This window comes from Pteropus vampyrus, unplaced genomic scaffold, assembly GCF_000151845.1.
Source record: "Pteropus vampyrus isolate Shadow unplaced genomic scaffold, Pvam_2.0 Scaffold122, whole genome shotgun sequence".
NCBI classification, from domain to species: domain Eukaryota; kingdom Metazoa; phylum Chordata; class Mammalia; order Chiroptera; family Pteropodidae; genus Pteropus; species Pteropus vampyrus.
In genome coordinates, this window is record NW_011888903.1 from 2,697,351 (window position 1) to 2,718,189 (window position 20,839).

Here is a 20,839-nt window from a genome sequence, read left to right on the forward strand (position 1 = left end):
GCCAAGCAGATCCAGAAATTAGTGAGAGGGCTCTGCGGGGCTGGGTGGGCCTGTAGGGCCCAGGAGGAGAGAAGAGACACTAAGGCTAAAAAAGGGAATGTTCAAACAGACACTGAGGTCAAAGGAACCCAGGGCTCAAGTTGTAAGCTTGGAATAAAATTTATGTCCCTGACTTGATTAAATGTCAGATCTTTGGAGGTGAGTACGATTCCTTTGTTTCCTTTTCTTAGTCATTATGACAGGTGGATGTTCGTGAAATAATGCATGTAGAAGTCTCTAGCATAGTACCTTGAACACAGAAGATTTTCTGTAAATACTGTTATTTGCTTTCCTGACTCAGTGGGAATCTAGTACAGTGACTTCCATGTTTTATATTTTACATACACACACACACACACACACACACACACAAAATGCTCTATACTCTATATTTGCTCTAAGAGCCACACTAAGGAGAAAAAAGAAATTCTTTGGGACTTATTTCATGTTAGCTTTTCTTATATGCTGACACAGATACTCTTCCTATATACTGACAAAGACCCTCTCTGTGACCAAACTCTAGCCTGGCTCTTCTGAGCCCTTTGGACACAAAAGAACATTTGTGTCCTGAGGAAAATGCCCAGCAGTTGATCAAATATCCTCACTGCTCTTTACATGGGAAGGAGTGAAAAGTGACAAAAATTCTCTCCTGGACCAAACTCTGGCCAGGCTTATCTGAGCCCTTTCTCAGCTAGGCCTTAACGTCGGCCTAAAAGACTCGAACAAAACACTAACATAGTTTCTAACATCTTAATGTTGTATCCCTAGGTGACCCTAATCTCCCTTAAAATGTCTGCTTGAGAAAATTCCAGACTGCCCAAAGAATTGACTATGTTCTAGTCAACACCTGAAGACAGGGCCCGTCTCCCAGCCTCTGTGGGCTGCAGGAGCCTAACTTTGGATAAGTGCCAGTTAGCAAACCCAGATGAATTTCACATGCACTAACACACTCTTCCAGATCTTGTAATTTTTCGCTTCCCTGACTCTATGGAGTCCCTGCTTGCCTCTCTCCCTTCTCCCTCATTCTCCTGTTAAAATGCCCAGTCACTTCTATACAAATCAGAATGCAGTACAACTCCATCTACTGTCAGCAGTTACTGAATAAATCTCTTTTGACCACTTTAACTAATGTGCAGCTGTATGTATCTTTGACAATAGAGGCATATGCTACATGTATTCTTTTTCAAATCTTGAAACTTTATGTGGGAATAATTGTTGGCTAGTTCTCTATTTTTTTTAAAGTGCTAATTATACCTAGCGAGTAATTCTACATGCTCTGATATATCTGATTTATACTTGAATCCCAGGAGTCACTTTGTTTATAAATATTCTAGGATACAGATTTTATCACATTAGATATATGAGTTAGCCAAAATGGATGATAAAAGTCTATTTAAAGAAATCACTCTCTGCAGCATCTCAGAGCTGGCTATATACTTAAATCATAAATAGAAATATCTTAATGTAAAATAAATAGCCTAGACATAGTTATAAAATTACCTAAAAAATCTTGAGAAATTTCTAGTATGTACAAGTTTTAATTTTCTTCCAAAGCAGTTCTATATTGTAGACAATTAACTACAAAATAAAAGAAATAAAGCAGAAACCAGAAGCATTTCCAGTTTCTAGAATTTTCTGTGTGTGCTCTTTAGAGTAAGATTTTTGATGTAGACAAGACTTTTATTCCAATGATACATTCAGTTCCTTTCATAATCTGCTAAATCTAGTGGTTTAGTAGAGCATTTTTTTTTTAAACTGGGTTATAACCCATTAGTGGGGAATGAATCAATTTAGGAGGTTGCAACTAGATTAAAAAAAAATGAACAAGAATAAGATAGAAAAGAATAGAAAAAAATAAGAGTGCATCTTATTCAGTGAGTAGCATTGGTAATACAGTGCCTAAATCTTTGGCTCCAGTTAAATTTGTGTGTGTCTGTGTGTGTGTGTGTGCGTGTGTGTGTAGTGGGTGTGATATATTCTTACTGTTGACTGAGGACAAAATAGTTTAAAAAACATTCCCCTGTGCAATGAAAGGAATGCTTACCAAACATACTAGCATTTGGCAATCTGGGCTACATTCATTCGGTGAATTAAATCGGTCAATATTTATGAACACTGTTGTGTCCAGTACAGTCCTTGTGCTGAGGTCACATCGCCAGGGTGCTTGTTTTCTTTAGTGTTAAACAAGAGAGGGCGATCCCATCTATATCAGTATATAACGCATTGTGAGATAAAAGGAACTACAGAGGGCTCACTATCTATTGAATTGTCCTAGTATAAGTATAGCTTCAAATAGCATTTATAGAAGCATGATGTCAGCACAATTAAAAGAAACAACAGAAGAACCTGCTTAAGGCATTTCAGAATGCATTCCTTATGTACTTCCTGTTTATTTCTGGAAGGGACTGAGTTGATCTAGTAAACAAAACTACAACTGTTCAATGGGTCACAGATGTGAAATATTCAGCTATCCCACTGACCATTTCCAAACTGCCTAATGCATTGAGAAAAGTTTTGAAATATATGTCCATTCCCTCTTTAGTTACAAAACTGTTGTCTTGACTGCTAAATGACAAGTATGAGAGTAGTTTTTCATTCATATGAGCATGTGTACATGTAGGTTTGATGTTAACTAATTCAAATATGCCTAACGCCAAGAGTCTGGGCAACCCCAAGTAAAACTTTTTATAAGAGTTAGAACATCTATACCTGGCACACAGAAGGCGCTCAATAAATGTCAAATCAATGATTGAATTAAATCTCAAGCCTCAATACCACTCATGAATAAATCTACTCTAAAAAGACAATGTTACTGCTATCAAAGTTGATGGCTAATGCAAATGGAAAACACAAAAGAAATATTACTTGAATTTGAATTTACCTGGGTAAGATTAACCATTATTAAAACCAGCAGTAAATACTGAAAACGGAACTAGAGTAACTTTTTACTGTTTTTTGAGGCTTATTCTAACATGCCATCATTTTAATCCTTAATAAACCAAAGTAAGTGATGGAGATCATCTGCAAGCCTTAAAAGAATGTCAGCCATATACTACAGCTACGTATGTGTCCTTCACAGGCTAGGACCAAAATGACAACACACACTGGATCTGAAAGCCTTGTAAAGGAGGCTGATTTATAAGGTATCTTCTTGATCTGCAAGTTTTACAGAGAAAGCTATATTCAGAAGTTTCACTTACTTCATGTCGAATAAATAACGTTTAGTTTGAAGGTAGTAGATTACAAGTAAAGCCTGAGAAAGGGGCTATTTAAGTATATTTCCCATAAGTACTCATTTTATGATAGTGAGGCTAACACATTTTTAATGACTGGCTGGCAAGACTGGTGCCCACTCAGACATAATGGGGCTCAGATTTGCTGAAGGATCCCAGATTACCTTCCAGGTCGACACTGAACCCTACAGAGTGCCATGGGCTAGTCCTGAAATGTAAAGGTTGTAAAGGGGAGGACTTATGTAAAAGAAACTATCCCTTAAGTAGTTCTGTTGGGAAGAACACTTCAGAAGTTCAGAATAAGAAAGAATCTGTGACAAGCAGAACTTCAATCAGTAAAATAAATACGCTTAAAAGAAACTTGAAAGCAAGGAAGCAGAACTGTTAATAATAAGTTTGTAGCTTACATGTCTAAAAGAGAGGACTGAAATATGTAGAGAATTCTAGTGGAGAAAGAAGTGAAATTATCCTACATTTCTTTACCTTATAAAAATCAGTCTATAATGCATCTGCATTTCAGTTGCCTTACTTTCCAAAATAATAAGCTCGCAGAAAAACCTAAATGTTTATGAATTTTTACCATGAGTTAAACTTCACTCTTTTCCCTTAAACATCAGGGTATACTCCTTAGTTTCACACATACAAAACAATTGCTGGAACAGAAATGATATGGAAAGCAATCGTGTGTTTCTTACTCAGCTTTAATCGTGCCTATACCACGTGCAACAAACTGTGGTGCCAATGATCCTTTGGAAGCCAGAATTTGAGTCCTGTCCTTGTAATTATGTTACAAATATTGACCATGACTTGCTTTGGTTGCAGGAAAAAAAGTTTGTCTTCTGGGGTTTTCCGAGCACTCACCTTCGATTTGGAATAATTTGCTGGACTCTTTTCCTATGTGAGTTTACACATATGTCCACGTACCTTTACAGGCAGTATGAATGGACAAGTTGATTTCTCTTGGTATAAAGAAGCACACGGTTCAACTCCAAGCCATTTGGTTTTTTAAAAACTTCTCTAAATTATTCAGTGCATTTGACTTGCAGATGTGCACTGCTTTATATAAATACTTTGCTTTGAAACAAGGATCTATAAGGAATGCAATCAACTCTGCTCTAGTTGTATGTACACGAAAAGCTGTTTGAACAGTGTCACCCCAAACAGCTTTGAGTGACTTCAATACATAACACTGGCAGACAAGATTGTGTGTTGCTAAATGTGTGTCCAAAGTAGACCCTACAAGGTGAAAATTAAACCTTTCTCACACTCAAATTGCAAGGCCTTTTTAGCTTAATTTGGATTACTGGGAACACATCTTTATGGATTTTGTTTGAAATCCTGTTTGTTGTCATTGCTATTGCAAATCCAGCAAATTTCATTTCTATATAACATTAGGCTAGAAAGGAACACATCAACAGACAGACACACAATGGAAACATGCAGTGGAGTTGTGCTGAATGCATGGATATAAATGTGCACAGAGAAGAGGCCAAGCACATCACTTCATTTAATGCGGGCACAGGTCTGTACCAAGAGTCTGAAACATTGTAAACAAGCCTTAAGCAAAGGAGGAAATGTAGAGGGGAAACGAAGCTGAGAAAAATGAGCAGGAAATGGGCAAGATGACTCATCTATACTTGAACATCTGACCTGTCAGTTGGTCGTCGCCTGCAGCAGGGGCGATGCGAATGTAAGGTGTTGTAAGCTGAGTCACGATTATCGCAGCTATGGCAAAGGAAGATTCCCAGGTCAGCATGCATGAGGGAAGAAAAAGCCAGACTGAAGCTAGGCTAGCAAGGAGAATCTCGATCAGTATATCACATTGTCTCAACTTTGTTCCAACAACAACAAAAAGAGAAGGAAACAAACAAACAAACAAACAAAAAAAAACCATAGCAAGGTGCCGAATTTCTGAATTCTTTTCCCTTAAACCAGTTTTAGTCAGGTAGTTAGATTTCTAACTATGACACCGTTGTAAGCTTTGGCTGAGATTTTTGGATAGATCAACTGAAGAAAAAAAAAGTAAAAACAAAAACGTTAGTCCCCGATAGGGCTCTAGACTGAGTAGTGTTTCCAACCGCTATTGAGTGTGATAATATAAAGATTCATTGCTAATTCTGACGATCCAAACTTTAGGTTTCAAAATTTATTAGACTATTTAAAATTCTGCTGCTTTAGTCACAATATTTTCTCTACTCGCTAAAATCACCTTTGTGAAGAATATTATCCTCTTTCACTAAAAAAAAATTTATGTAGAGAAACCTCTCTGATAACTGCATTTCATGTAGAGTATTTCCATTTAGAAATCTCATTTTGTCACATTAAAGGAATGAAAAAAATACACCTCAAAGCATTAGTTAAAAAGAATAAAAACTAATCATTGTCTTCTCTACAGTTGTTATGGTTAACATGTGACCAAAGAAATGATTTAGATTTCTGAAGTGGACTAGGCGGGTTTCTTGGTTTTCCTGCACAGCTCAGCAGTTGTGTTTAAATGGTTAACATTTATGACACACAGATATTGAAAAAAAATATATAAAATTAAAATGTTGGTTCTAACATGATACAGCTGGAAAATGATGCAAAGAAAAAATACTGAAAAATTAAGGACAGGCTTACATGAAAGATTACTAATTTACGTGGAACAGCCTGGGCGCTATTAGAAATGTGGCAGCGAGTAAGGAAAATAGATCATCTACCATCTGCAGACAATTAAACCCAAAACCGCTGCTGCATAATATTTTGAAATATCTCTCTGCACCATTCAGACAGTGCTGCTCTTTTTAACTAGACAACTGCAACAACTGGGTTTAAAAGTGTTATAATCATCTTTCACATATTATTAATGAAAACTTTCTAGTTTTACTAAGTGAGATGAATAAACTAACAGTTTGGTCAGAGAATGGAGAACTCTCAGGGTATTACAGGGATAATTTTCTTGATAAAGACATAGTATGCAATTTTGCATACTGATATAATAACTTGTGAACAGTAAAATGTTATTTCTCACACTTGTTGCAAAGTTGGTACCAATTCCAAGTTTATACATAGAACATTTGCTTCATAGAACAACTACTGTTGTTCAATCAACACTCCTCTGTGGTTTTTCATTACTTACAAGAAAATCCTACCTACTCTACTTTTGAGAAAAATTGCCTTATACAAAAACAGAGCAACTATCCTACTGAAAAAAGTAAACAATAGGAACAAAAAGTTATTTAAAAATAGCTATGTTGGGCAGCCATGTATTCACAACTAAAAAGATGGCTAACTGCAATCTGACGCTCAAAACTTGCATTTAAAAGTATATTATAGATATCAGGAAAGATTTTTATATGATTTATATATTTTGCCCTATAAAAGTTTTCATTTGTGACTATTATTTTTAGTCACAAGAAAAAAATGTGATTATGTTACAAATCACTTTAAAATATGGGTCATCTGGCCCACCGCCTGTTTTTGCAAATAAAGTTTTATTGGAACACAGCATGCTTATTTGTTGATGCATTGCCGATGGCTGCTCTTGCACAGTAATAGCAGAGCTGAGTCGCTGTGAAAGAGACCATCTGGTTCACAATGCCTAAAATATTTACCATGTCCTTTACATAAAAATTTGCTGGCCTCTATCTTAAAAATATCTGTAAGAATGCATTAAAGAGAATATTTCTAAATTTCATAAAATAAAGTCAGAAATTCCAGTCCTATGCTTTGAAGATACTTCTGGTACTAATAAATTTAAGGTATCCTTGAGATATAAAGATATGCATGAAAGAATAAAAAATACATCCAGCGTATCAGACTTCCAAAGTGCCATTTCAGTTGCACATAGTAGGAACTTCTGGATTTTGTTGAACCAGTATTTGCCAAACTGTATTTTACATGACTCCAGTGTACTTTGAAAAATGCGTTTGGGTCAAATAAATTTGGCAAACATAGGGCTGAACAAAGTTAAACAGGTTTCTTTTCCTTAGAAACTTCTCAGGGGCCTTAATATACTCATGACATACATTATGAAGACTATTTCAGACCAAGAAAAGAAAATATTGACAAATGCATATCTTATTTATGTTTCTACTTCTATATCCATAGCTCAATGATAGCAGATTAGCATATATGAGTGGTCTTACTATATAATTTCTTTTCTCTTGCATTGAATATGAGTAATTAAAAGGAATCTTAATTAGCTTTACATCTCAACAGACATTCTTTTCAGTTCTTTTGTCAGTGTACTTTCATTCTGTACCAGTGTAGCCTAGAAAGGATGCTATTTCTTTAAACAAAACAGTGAACAGAAAAACAGTCTAGAGCAAATTCTCAAAGAGCCTAGTGATTAAAAAAGAAACATTCGAATCTCTGAATATAGTTAGAATTTGTATCAGAACAATGGAAATCCTTCAAATTTTCCTGAAGGTCTTCCAGTGAAGCATAGGCACATTTGCTACAAATGTAAGTGAAATAAAATACTAAACTTAAAAACAGTGAAGCATTTTTGCACAGAAAATTCACCTTAAAATATGACATTAGAATAATGGTTTGTTTTCTTTTTTTTTTTTTTAGGTTTATAGTCTGACTACTACAATACTTTTGAAAAGAATTTAGCATGTGTTCTCATGTGGTTTTTCTTTTGATTTCTAGCTACACTACTGTTAACCAAATCTTAGCAAGGAAAGGAACAAGTTAACACATATGACCCCAGTCCCCATACACTAAAAACAAAAACAGACAAAATCCCCCAAACTTTTATGAACTCAGAATCCTCAAAATTTAAAAGGAGATATATATATATATATGTATCTGTACTTGGAAGTCCCACAGATTACACTATGCCTGACATACAGTAGGCACTCAAAAATGTTTAAAATAAATGTATAATAAGAAAACTCCCAAATGGCTATATTATCAAGGACAAACACAGGTGGCACCATGTTATGCAAAATATTTTTTTATGGAAGATTGATACAAAGTATACAGTTTAAACTGATTGTCATAACAATTAGAATATACCTCATTTCATACAAGAAATCTAATTTACTAACAAGACAGATTTTGATTTTTAAGTGTATCTTGTCAGTTTAGAATTGATCATCAACAAAGTTTTCCAAAACTAGCATAAAAAGTGTTTCAACCCTACTAGTTACCATAAGGCACCCATAACATATGTAAGTAAGGGTTAAAGAAAACACATATACTAATTTCCAAGATAGAGCTGGACTAAATGGTTTTGAAAAGAATTCAAGTATAAAAATGTGAATGTGATTAAAAATCAAAATCAAAATTAGGAGAATCTAAGACTTGCTAAAAGATACTATTTTTTTCCACTGTATAGATAAAAAAGAATCCTATAATTGGGAGGGTAATATCCAAACATTATGTATATTCTGTCATTGTACAGTGTTTTTATCTTTTAACTCAAGAGATAGAAAATTCTGTTATAAGTTTGCCTATAGTGAACAATCAAAATACAGTAACATACTTATGAGAAATCTAGATGTATAAATTAAAGAAGGATACACAAAAATATAGGCAATCCCCAGTGTACGGGTGAAGATAAGTAATAACATACCTTAGGTTTTGTTCCTGTGTCTAACTTTTATGAGGCTTTATATTTAAGATGATTAGTGTTCAAATATACTCTTGGAATATAATTAAAATAATCACAACATTAAATTTATACATAGTATGAAATATATCTTTAAGAAACAAAGCCATACTTGAAATTACGAATTAGTTCCTTGTGAAAAATATCTACCTCCATAGTTTTTCTATAAAGATTCTTGTCAATGATTGTTTCATGAGAACATCGAACATCTTTAAAAATTTAGAAAATAGCTTAGGGAAGTAATTAAGTATCTGAAAATTCAATTAAGCCACCACACTGTCAGTAATATATAGCAAAAACCAGAATGTCTGAACTCTTTTAAATTTCAAACATCTTCACTATGTAATACCAATAAAATTATTAGATCTGCCTATTTCTCTGTTTTGACCAAGTACTCAAGATGGAATTGCTTACCACACTTCAAAAATAATTTTTAGTATGAATAAGGAAAAATGATGTGATTATAAACGTGCTAAAACATTAAACTGTGCTATAAAGGGAGGTTGCTGAATCTGTACATGTAGAAATTAATAAAATAAAATAGTACCAAACAGTGTAGTTTCACTTGATAGGAAAATATCTCCTAAGGTTTCCTTCTATATTATGATTTTATGAATAGAAATGACAATGTTATATAATGAATATTAAAATCTATTTCCCTCTTTCCCCTAAAGAGGTTATTTGGATAGAGTTTGTTGCTGTGTAAATGTTTGCAAATGACTCAGAAAATATGAGTGGAGAATATTTAGTCAATCAGGTCATCTAATTGCCTAATCGTCCTTTGGTGAATTGAAAAACAAATTATAATATTGATTAAATCTAGCTGATGGAAGAAAATGGTCCAAATCACCGTCTAATTCAATCTATTGTGAAAACAGCAAACGTCAGATTTCCATACTTATGAGTGTTATTTATATAATTATTTAGATATGTAAATGAACATGATGACAGATATTTCATTGCTTTCAGAGTTAACTGGGCAGTGACTCAATCCTAATAAAGAGGAGGACAGATACTTATACAATGCAATACTCTAACTGGCCAGAGATTCTGCTGGATGAAAAGCTATGAGACAGTGAAACACGGGATAGGAGTCCAAATGCTTGGGATTAAGCCTTGACCCATAGATTATTAGCTGAGTGAACTTGATAAATCAATTTGTCTCCCAAAGTATGCATTTTCTTAATCTTAAAAATAAAAATAACAATACCTGTCTCCTTTCCCACAGTAATGTTAAAGAAATAAATGAGAATAGGAGTATGAAAGTGATTTTCAGCTGTGATGTCAAACATAAGGCATTATAAATTAGGCAATCTGCAACTGAATTTACTTTTGGAGACCTCAAGGGTAAGTAGAATTTGATAAAGCAATTTGAGCATGGGCGATGACCTGGAGGTCTAGGAACGTCAATACCTCATTCAAGGGCCTCACAATACTGTGATAATAGGTAATAGCATATTATAGTTTACAAAACCCATCAATATCTTTAAATTCATTTAGTATTAATTTATTCCTATAAATAAAGGCACTTAATCAGGTATAATATAATATAAAGAATTGAATGTTTTTAAATCAAAATAATTAGATTCTTGGAAATAGAACTATGAGCACATGAAGAAAAAACAAAATACAAATGAGGTGAGTACCTCACACAATGCCTGGCACATAACATGAAAGCAAGAAATATTTGTCAAGCTAACTGAATAAGAATTCAATGAAAATTTTGAAAATGCAGATGGACCCACAATATATTCAAATTATGTTGCCTGAAAGTTAAACAAAAAAAACAAGATATTTTTATCAAATAGAACTCAACAAGTGACTACTCAAGGATTGATTAAATCTAGTGCCACAGATCCGATGACGCCTTCCTGCCATTACGTCTAAATTAAATCACACACACTTCCTTATCGTGCATATGGTTATTCTAAAGTCTGAAAGAATGTATTGAACTACAAGTGTAAATTTATAATGCCTCATTTTAATGCAGCATTTTACATTTCTCAAAGCATTTCATCATACACTTCAACATGTAATGGTTAAAACCATACTGCAAAGTGGACAAGATGAAATGACAACTCGGGCACGCACGCAACTACACTTTCTCTCTTAGGAGGCACTGTGTGGTGAGCTTACTCGTCACTTCTACATCTCATCCTTGATCACATTTTCTCAGGATTTGAACCAGGCCTTAGAAACAGAAATTCCACAATAACATTTCCTGGTTGTGGGGTTCAAAGAGGCACACATCATTGGTTAAGAAAAAAAGCCCAGCCCACATATACTCTATAAAGCTATTATAACTAGTAGGTACTTCCTTAAAATGGCAGGCAATATTTTTCTACTTTGCATGAGAAGATTCTCTGGATATAGTACTACTACATATGGTACTATGTTTTTTTTTTTTTTTTAAACTGTACTGAGATCATATAACACTTATTTTAAAATAATTCTTAAAAATAATAACCATTGAAAAGTGCTTGGAACATAGTAACATGACTTCTTATTTTAAAAAAATATCTCTATGAAATATGGCAGGTCAATATTAACTGCCATTAGATCTTAATAAAAACATACATGCACACACACACACACACACTTATTTCAATGACGTTAATATTTCAAGAAGTTTTGAAATATCCTCTAAAATTTTAAGGACATAAATTAGGAGAGTATCCCACAATTTCAACCTACCTTTTGTGGCCACTCGGACACAGTCTATTTTGGTTTCCTGTGTCAAATAAAGAGGGAGGAAAATCACTATTCATGTTTTATTTAAAACAAATAAAAATATATGTAGTTCTCTTTAAATATAGATAAGAAAATATCTCATTGTTCTACATGTGGCATTAATCACACTATGTTTACTCCTTGAACAATGCTCAGATACACTTTCTGGCCAGTGGTGGTGACCATTTCTGAAGCAGATGATCAGCAGGGAGCTAAACACAAAATGTCTCTGCCTGGTGGCCCCTGGCCTCCTACTCCAGACCCTTAGTCTCTCTCTGGTTAAACACTACTGGAGAAGAACTCTGTGTTCCAAACTTCCTCCTTTTTCATAGGCAAAAGTCAAGTCAACTATGATGGCACCCAGACCCATGCTGTGAAGGAGGGAAACCACTGCAGCAGCTGCAAAACCTGCCCTTCTTTCTAAGGAGACTTTACTATCTTATCAGAGTTCTAGGTTGGTCTGAACAAGAAAGGGCAAAAAATTCAGAAATGACTCGATAATTTTTATTTATTTATTTATTTTTCTCATTTTCTAAAGGCGTTAGGAAAAAAAAAGATACCTAATTTAGTCAGTTACAGGAAGCATAAACTCTGTGGAACCAAATAAATGGAACAGAATTTGCTGAAAAGACAGGTGTGAATCTCACGAAATTTTAAATGAGCTGAATGTATGTATCGTAGCTATATTATTTTCCTGTAAAACAGTCAGGTAAGCAGAATTACTAGGCAACTTTTGGTAACAAGTAAAAACTGAAAATAAAAACCATCATGTTGATGATATGTTCTTTCTACCAAAACAAATAAGAGTATATTCATTTCTTTCCATACGTTTCTCTAGGTGAAAATAATTTTAAAAAAGAAAAAAAAAAAAAACCCACACTTGTTTCAAGTAGGAACACACAAAAGCATCACTATTTGTTACTATCTTATTTAATCTATGTTCACATTAATAACTCTAGCCTAAGTAAACAACCATCTATAAAACTTACCCCATTGGCTCTACTAGCAGCTTGGAAATAAATTCTGTAGCTTTTATGGGGAAGAAGAGGAGTGTTCCAGTATCCATTGTAGGTCTTGTTATCACCAATAGTAAAAGGCTGAGCGGCTTGCAGGCTGTTTGCTGGAAATTCTGCAGCGAAGTAGTACTGTGAGTTCAGGATGGAAGCATTCTGGAAGTGGATTGGCACTGGGTAACACTTTAAGATTTCTGTTGTCTTTTTAGTTCTTCGAGGACGTTCTTCCTCAACAACTATTTGGTAGACACTGGGGAAAAAAAAGAGTATTATCAGTGATATTTTATAATAACTGAGCTGATCCCCTTTGCCTTCGGCTGCATGGATCTACAGGATATCCAGAATAAAGAATATATTGGATATAGTCAATAATAAGTGTTTTGTACATAATGGACACTCACACAACACTTGCTCAATGAAAGAGAGGTAAAGTGTTTAATCTTCCACAGAACTCTCTCACCTCAGATAATACAATTTATTGAGAGAAACAAAATTCACCATAATTACAAAGATCTTGTATAATAACAATCTCTGCTATTTATGTGAACAGGACAACTAAAATAATATTTTTCTCACATGTAACTGAAGATGACTTTGTAGACAATTAACTCAGTTTATCTAATAAATGAAATTATATTAACTATACATTTATTTTTAAAAAGGCAAAAGACAACATATTATTTTCTTCAATGACATTTGTATAAATGCATGTGAAGTTTTATCAAGTCACAAAACACAATGTGTAATGACTCATATTAACAAAGATTTAACTTTGATATTTTCGAAGTTTTATCAAGTCACAAAACACAATGTGTAATGACTCATATTAACAAAGGTTTAACTTTGATATTTTCTTATATGCCTTTGTCCTTCACCATATTTAATCAGTGGAAAGAGATAACATAAGAAAGGCAGAGAAAAGAGAATGGAATTTCAAAAGGCAAGGCCTTGGAATTAAAAGCAGTTTCTAAGAGTAAATTATGAACAGGGCTACTTAAATTAAAGATAGATGGAAATGGTCATCCTTCAAAGATGCCTGCAAAGACAGATGTCCCCACAGAGCAGTGGATCTCCCACCTTTCTCCCCTCGCCCTTCCAATGTCTTTGACTTTTGAAGTAACCTAAGGAGAATGGAAAAAAACTTGAAGGGATGAAGTTTTTAGTAAGATATATATATTTACTAGAGTGATGAATATTTGTGCAGTTTTGCTGAATGACAAAAAAAGTTTCTATACTGATAAAAACTAAACCTTGACAACAGCTTTCAAAAACTGAATCCAAATTAGATTGAAAGTCTTGGCAAGGAGACGTATCTTTTTCTTACCATATCAGAAAAAGCACCATTTTTGTTGTAATCCTAGACTTGCTCAGTGTGGGGAAGGCTTGGGGAGGTCCCTCTTTGGGATACTGTCTGTGTGAACTCTAATCTGCACTCAGTGAAGTCATCTATTTCTGGAAGTACAACCACTTACCACGTTATCTATTACAGTAACAATGCAGCTGCCATTCAGTTTGTAATTCTACCTAAACAAAAATCAATTGTTGTAGAACAGAATGATTGCTCATTAGACAGGCAGTCCTGCAGGTGTACAGTGTAATGATAATGTGAATTCTAAGCACACATCTGGTAGAATTCTCACCGCATGATAGATCCAACGTGAAAGAAAGTATTTAGGAAGAATATTCTTATAAAGAGGCTAAGGAACATGTATAGAGGTAAAGTGGACTTTGATTTCTTGTCCCCCTTCTCCCTGACTTATTACATTTATAGATGGTCTATTTTAAAATACATCTGCAAATTCTTTGACACTTTTCCCACCAAGAATAGGGTTGGCCAACCTTAATGACTACATGCGACCTAAAGAATATAACAAGGGGACAGTGTGTAAATCTCAAGGCTTCAGTCAGAGAAGGCCATGCATCTTTAGCCTGGTTCCCCAGGGAAGCTATTTGGAAGAAACCAGCCACTATGCAAGTGGTCCAATACCCCTGAACCTGCCATGCTGGAGAGGCCACGCATGGGCATTCTGCTTGGCAGTCCTGAAGAGCTCCCAGCCAACAGTGAGCATCACTGACAGCCATGTATGTGGACTACCTTAGAAGGCCACACAGCTGAACATCCAGATGATGGCAGCCCATGAGAAACCACAAGAAGGAACTGCCCAGCCAAGCTTTTGTTGGTCCACAAAATCATGGCAAAACAGAAAGGTTGCTTTAAGCTAGTACTAAGTTTTGGAATAGTTGGATATGTAATAAATATTAACAAGAATATCAAGTCATAGTATAACAAGAGTACAGGGTTAAAGTTAAAGCAAAAGACCACAGCACCACCACAGACAAAAGCTGACCCATGAAGAAGTTTAATTCAATATGCCATTAAATACAAACAACATTGAGAAAGTATGACTCTTCTCTTGAAATGCCTTTGAAAGTGGTGGGGACACAGTGGCATGTGCTTCTATATACATCTAAGCTCTAATCCTAATTCTTCTAACAACTGAGGTTTTAAAATAATTTCTTTGGGTCTTTTCTTTCTTATGAAATGAGAGAATTAAATGGACCTTCGAAGGTACATTTTATATTTTTTATTCATAATTTTTATTCAGCATACAAGAACTACTTTCACAAAAGGAATATATCAAAGGAATAAATTGCTTTGCAAAGGAATTCTCCATTAAATAAAATAATTTTTAATATTGCCTTCCTCTTATCAGTCAGCTTTCCCAATTTATTTGCTATATGACATGATTTTTGAAATCACTTTTAAAACAACTTCTGGGAAACTCATATACTAGACAAAATGGAAATATGAAGATTCATGGGAAAAAAAATTTGCCGGAATTATTCCACGCGGGAAGTGCTAGATCAGGTGCCTTAAACATGCAGGTTTTATTTTCCCATGTTACTGGTGAGAAAACTGAGGTTCGGAGGTGAAATGTCCATACTATCTGGGCACAAAGCTAAATGAGTAGTAGATGTGCTCTCTTAATCATCTGACAAGAGAGCACTAGCATCACCTGTTAAAAATTCCTGGTTGTGGTACTCACGTGAAACATCTGCACCATGGGCTCACGCGATCACAACAAACACACAACCAGTCCATCCACTTCTTGTAATCAGTTTATTCTGAGTATTGTCTAGAGATTCTTTCTCATTCATCACATCAAGAGAGTGATAGATGGTAATTATACCTTGACCTTAATTCCTTCTCCCATCTGCATCCGTGTCATTAATGACTTATAGGAAGGACACTCTCTTGGATTCTGCAGTGTCACCAGGACCTGGCTTGTGTCCTCTCCAACCCTTGATCCCTCCCAGGAACCTCCTTACCAATGGCTCTGAGGACAGTGATCACTCACTTCTCAACCTGGAGGTAGCTCCCTCCTGCTTCTAACTCTGCCAGGTTAAAGATTAGCACAGGAACCTCCAAACTTTCCAAGAGCCAAGATCTTGAATTCTGCCGCAAACATCTTTACCTCTATTTCTTCATTCTGGCTTGGATCCGAGCTTGTTATTTAAATGCTGATCTTCCCAACACACTGAAATCTTCTGTCACTCTCAGCAGATGACCCTACCTTGTAAAATGATTGAGACCCTTTCATAAACTCTCTCTCAGGGGCTTCTGGTATGGTTCCCCACTTTGATGTATTCTTGCTCTGCTCTAAACTCACAAAAATATGTTTTCTGTGATGAAATACAGTCCTTTGTGTCCTTGTATCAATATTTTTAAAAGTCTCACAAGTTCTTCAAGGAGGAGGGCTATGTTTTAGTCATCTCTGTATCTCATGACACTTAGAGTGAAGTGGCCATGAAGTATATATTTTTGAAAGTATAGATAATCTAGAACTAATTTCTATTTTCTATATAGTACATGTAGTATGGAGGAAATACACTGTTATCCACAAATATGCTTTGCTTTACTAAAATTTAAAAAAATTAAATTAAATTTATTGGGGTGACATTGGTTAAAAAATTATATAAGTTTTAAGTGTACAATTCAATAATACATCATAAGTATACTGCATTGTGTATTCATCACCCAAAATTAAATTTTCTTCTGTCACCATATATTTGATCCCTTTATCCTTAAATAACTCCCTGCTCTCTCCCTCTGGTAATCACTAAACTGTTGTCTGTGTCTATGAGTCTCTGTTTGTTTTGTTCATTTGTTTGCTTAGTTTTATATCCCACATATGAGCGAAAGCACATGGTTCTCAACTTTTTCTGTTTGACTTATGTAGCTTAGCATGATAATTTCTAGATCCATCTATGTTGTCACAAATGACAGTATTTCATGATTTTTTTATGGCTGAGTAATATTCTATTGCATACATGTACATATTTTCTTTGTATAGTCATCGATCGAAGGACGCTTTGGTTGTTTCCAAGTCTTGGCCACCGTGAATAATGCTACAATGAACATTGGGGTGCATATATCTTTACAGATAAATGTTTTCAAATTTGGGTGGTAGATATCCAGAAAAGGGATTGCTGAGTCATATGGTAATTTTACTCTTAATTTTTTGAGGAAACTCCATGCCATTTTCCATAGTGACTATACCAATTTATATTCTCACCAGCAGTGTATGAGGGTTCCTTTTTCCCCACAACCTCTCCAACACTTGCTATTTCTTGTCTTGTTGATGACAGCCATTCTAACAGGTGTGAGGTGGTATCTCATTGTGGTTTTGGAATTTCCCAAAGATGAGCATCTTTTCATATATTTGTTGGCCAGTTGTATGTCTTCTTGGGAGAAGTGTCCGTTCGGGTCCTCTGCTTGTTTTTTAATTTGATTGTTTGTGGGGTTTTGTTGTTGTTGTTGAGTTGTATGAATTCTTTACATAGTTTGGATATTAGCCCTTTATTGGAGGTATTGTTTCCAAATATCTTTTCCCATTGAGTGCTGCCTCTTTGTTTTGTTGATGGTTTCTTTTGCTGTGTTTTTTAGTTTGATATAGTCCCATTTATTTATTTTTGCTTTTTACTTCCCTTGCTTTTGAGGTCAAATTCATAAAATTCTCTCTATCCAGGATACATGAGTTTAGTACCTATGCTTTCTTCTACACAATTTATTGCTTCAGGTCTTATATTTAGGTCTCTGTTCCACCTCGAGTTAATTTTGGCTTGCAGTGACAGATAGCAATCTAGTTTTATTCTTTTGCATGTGGCTTTCCAATTTTCCCAGCACCGTTTATTGAAGAGGCTTTCTTTTCTCCATTGTATATTTTTGGCCCCTTTGTGGAAAATTTGCCCATGTATATGTGGGTTTATTGCTGGTCTCTCAATTCTGTTCCATTGGTCTGTGTGTCTTTGTTTGCCAATGCTATGCTGTTTTGATTATTGTCACTTCGTAGTATAATTTGAAGTCAGGCAGTGTGGTACCTCTGGCCTTGTGTGTTTATTTTTCTCCCCTCAGGATTGCTTTGGCTATTTGGGATCTTTTGAGCTTCCATAGAAATCTGATGATTTTTTGTTCCATTTCTTTAAAAATATCACTTGGATTTTGATGGGGATTGAATTAAATTTGTAAATTGCTTTGGGTAATATGGCCATTTTAACTATGTTGATTCTTCCAATCTAAGAACAAGGATAATCTTCCTATTTCTTTGTATCTTCTTCAATTTCTTTTAATCATGTCTTATAGTTTTCAGCGTCAAGGTACTTCACATGTTTTGTTAAGTTTATTCCTAGGTATTTTATTCTTTTGTTGCAATTGCAAGAGGAATTTTTTTTCTTTTATTTCTTTTTCTGAAATTTCATTGTTAGTATATAGGAATGCAATAAATTTTTGTACATTGATTTTATATCCTACAACTTTACTGTGTTTATTGTTTCTAATAGCTTTTTGAGGGAGTATTTAGGGTTTTCTATATAGAGAATCATACCAAAAGTGACAATTTGCTCCTTCATTCTCAATTTGGATGCCTTTTATTTCTTTCTCTTACCTAATTGCTCTAGCTAGGACTTCTGATACGATATTGAATCGGAGTGGTGAGAGCGAGCATCCTTGTCTTGTTCCTGATCCTAGAGGGAAAGCTTTCAGTTTTTCACCATTAAGTAAGATATTAGCTGAGGGTTTGTTGTTTATGGCCTTTATTATGTTGAGGTTGTTCCCTTCTATACCCATTTTATTAAGTGTTTTAATCATAAAAGGATACTGCATATTGTCAGCTTTTTCTTCATTTATTGATATGATCATATGATTTTATTCCTTATTTCATTTATGTGCTTTACCAAAATTTAATACTATGTTTATTCTGTATTCATTTCCTAAATACCCAAGAGCTAATAGAGGAGGAAATGACCATGAAAAAGGTTTTGCGATAAGAGGATGCTGGCGCAATTGTAAAGTTATTCTGGATAACCCACAATTAAATAATGAACCTTGAAGGAATCAGAAGCTGCATCTCTGCTTTCTCTACCTTCTTCTCTCACCTTTGTCTCTCACTTCCCATCTATCTTTTCCCCAGCTTAGCTAGTATATGTGTGGTGTTGTGTGTTTTTACTCATCTATTAACTGAACAAATATTTTTTGAGTGCCTACTATGTGCCAGGCACTTTCCTATTTTAATGAGAACATTCTATATTTGACATCCCTAATGAAAGAAAAATTTGTTTTATAATTTAAATACCATCAAAGTGAATATGTATGAAAAAAATTAATTTTTCAAGCAGCAATTTTATGAGGATTAGATAAAAATTCAAGAATTAATGACCTTTTAATGTGCCTACATTTTAGCTGGTATGTTATACTATATACTCTACTCCAGATATATTACTTTTTAAATGGCTACCATCTACTCATTTTCAGATATATTAAAGTAAGAACTAAGTTGACTAGAGCAATTTCAAACTCAAAATGTCTTTTCATCCTTGCTCCACAAGACAAATTAGATTTGCAAGCATCCAGACCTCAAATCTATTTGCTCTTTAATAATTTAAGCACTGAAAGGTCAAGCAGCTCTTTTCTATCCCCTTTATCAAAGTCCAAGCACTAATGAAAAATAGCTAAATCCTATTTGCTGACCATTTGCCACACATTGCTGTCTCCCTAATGGAAATTAACACATTATTGGCACCTAGGTCAATGGTACCTTGCCAGAACTTTATGACTGATATGTTTTTCATCTGTACAGATAACATCATTTCACTAATGAATTTCATAAAATCATTCCAACCACAATTGTAATCTCAAAAGTAGCTTTGAAAATTTTACTATTTGAATGTTTTTTTTTTCCTAAAAAGATGATTAAAAAACCCACAAGTCCTCAACAATGGAAAACCAAGTAGAAGATTCTAGCTTAGTGAGATGATTAAAATTCTATTATCTTTTTATGTATTACTCATTCTCCCTTTGTTTATTAAAGTTACACCATTCCTAGCCTTGTCCCACCACTGTTCTGGAATTTAAAATAACACAAACTCTTCCTACGGCATTTGCAGTATGAAGGCACAATCCACAGTGAAGATGAATTTGCCAAAAAATGTGACATTATTATATCACAACTTTCTTATGAAATGAAATTTAATTTAAAGTTTAATTTGTGATACACTTTCTACAACAAAACTAAGGCTTTTACAAGGAGACTAAGAAATCTGAATTTGTATAGAATAGCACATGAAGTATAACCTAGAGAAGTACATCTGAACATCTTTCATGTATTTTGTTAAACTTTAAAGTTCAAATGTGATAAAATGTTTTTGGTCTTTTCTAACTTTGAAGACTTTGAGGGAAAGCCTAGTACAGATTTGAAACTGACTTTAAAATTTTTAGCGTAATTCATTTCAAAATTAAAGCCTTATCTTTAGTCCATTTTTCTTATCCACTTATTCTACCTCTTATCAGTGTAAACTATTGGAGCATTATCCAACTGGATAACAGAACAGGAAAAGGAGAGAGGGAAAAAGGTAATGATCCATTTCATTGTTGTTTTTGCTAAGCCTTTAAAGTTGGCAATTCTGATCAGTTCAAGGACTTAGAATATTGTTTATTTCATGATACCTAACAATGACTTTTAGCTTGATTTGCAATTTTTGGTAAAAACCATCTATTCTATATATGTGAAAAATAGATTAGGATTAATATCTTCCTAAAGATTAATTTTTTGGGGGGTGATGGTAAATTAAAATATAAATTATATTCAAAGCATGTAAAAATAAATGTGTAATTATGGTTTATTGTCATGCAACAACACAAAATTTTCTTCCTGTTCTTTGTTCAGTCA

At 34.3% G+C, this 20,839-nt stretch overlaps 1 protein-coding gene across 1 annotated transcript in view; it reads right to left on the minus strand.

The window, feature by feature from the left end:
* Nucleotides 1–20,839, minus strand: part of PTPRM (protein tyrosine phosphatase, receptor type M) — a 737,127-nt gene that overhangs the window by 254,842 nt on the left and 461,446 nt on the right. Inside the window, exons 12-13 of the mRNA XM_011366167.2 lie at nucleotides 12,591–12,864; nucleotides 11,566–11,602 (exon numbers count right to left, since the gene is read on the minus strand). Of these exons, the coding sequence (XP_011364469.1) occupies nucleotides 11,566–11,602; nucleotides 12,591–12,864 (311 nt within the window). The remainder of the gene's footprint in view (nucleotides 1–11,565; nucleotides 11,603–12,590; nucleotides 12,865–20,839) is intronic.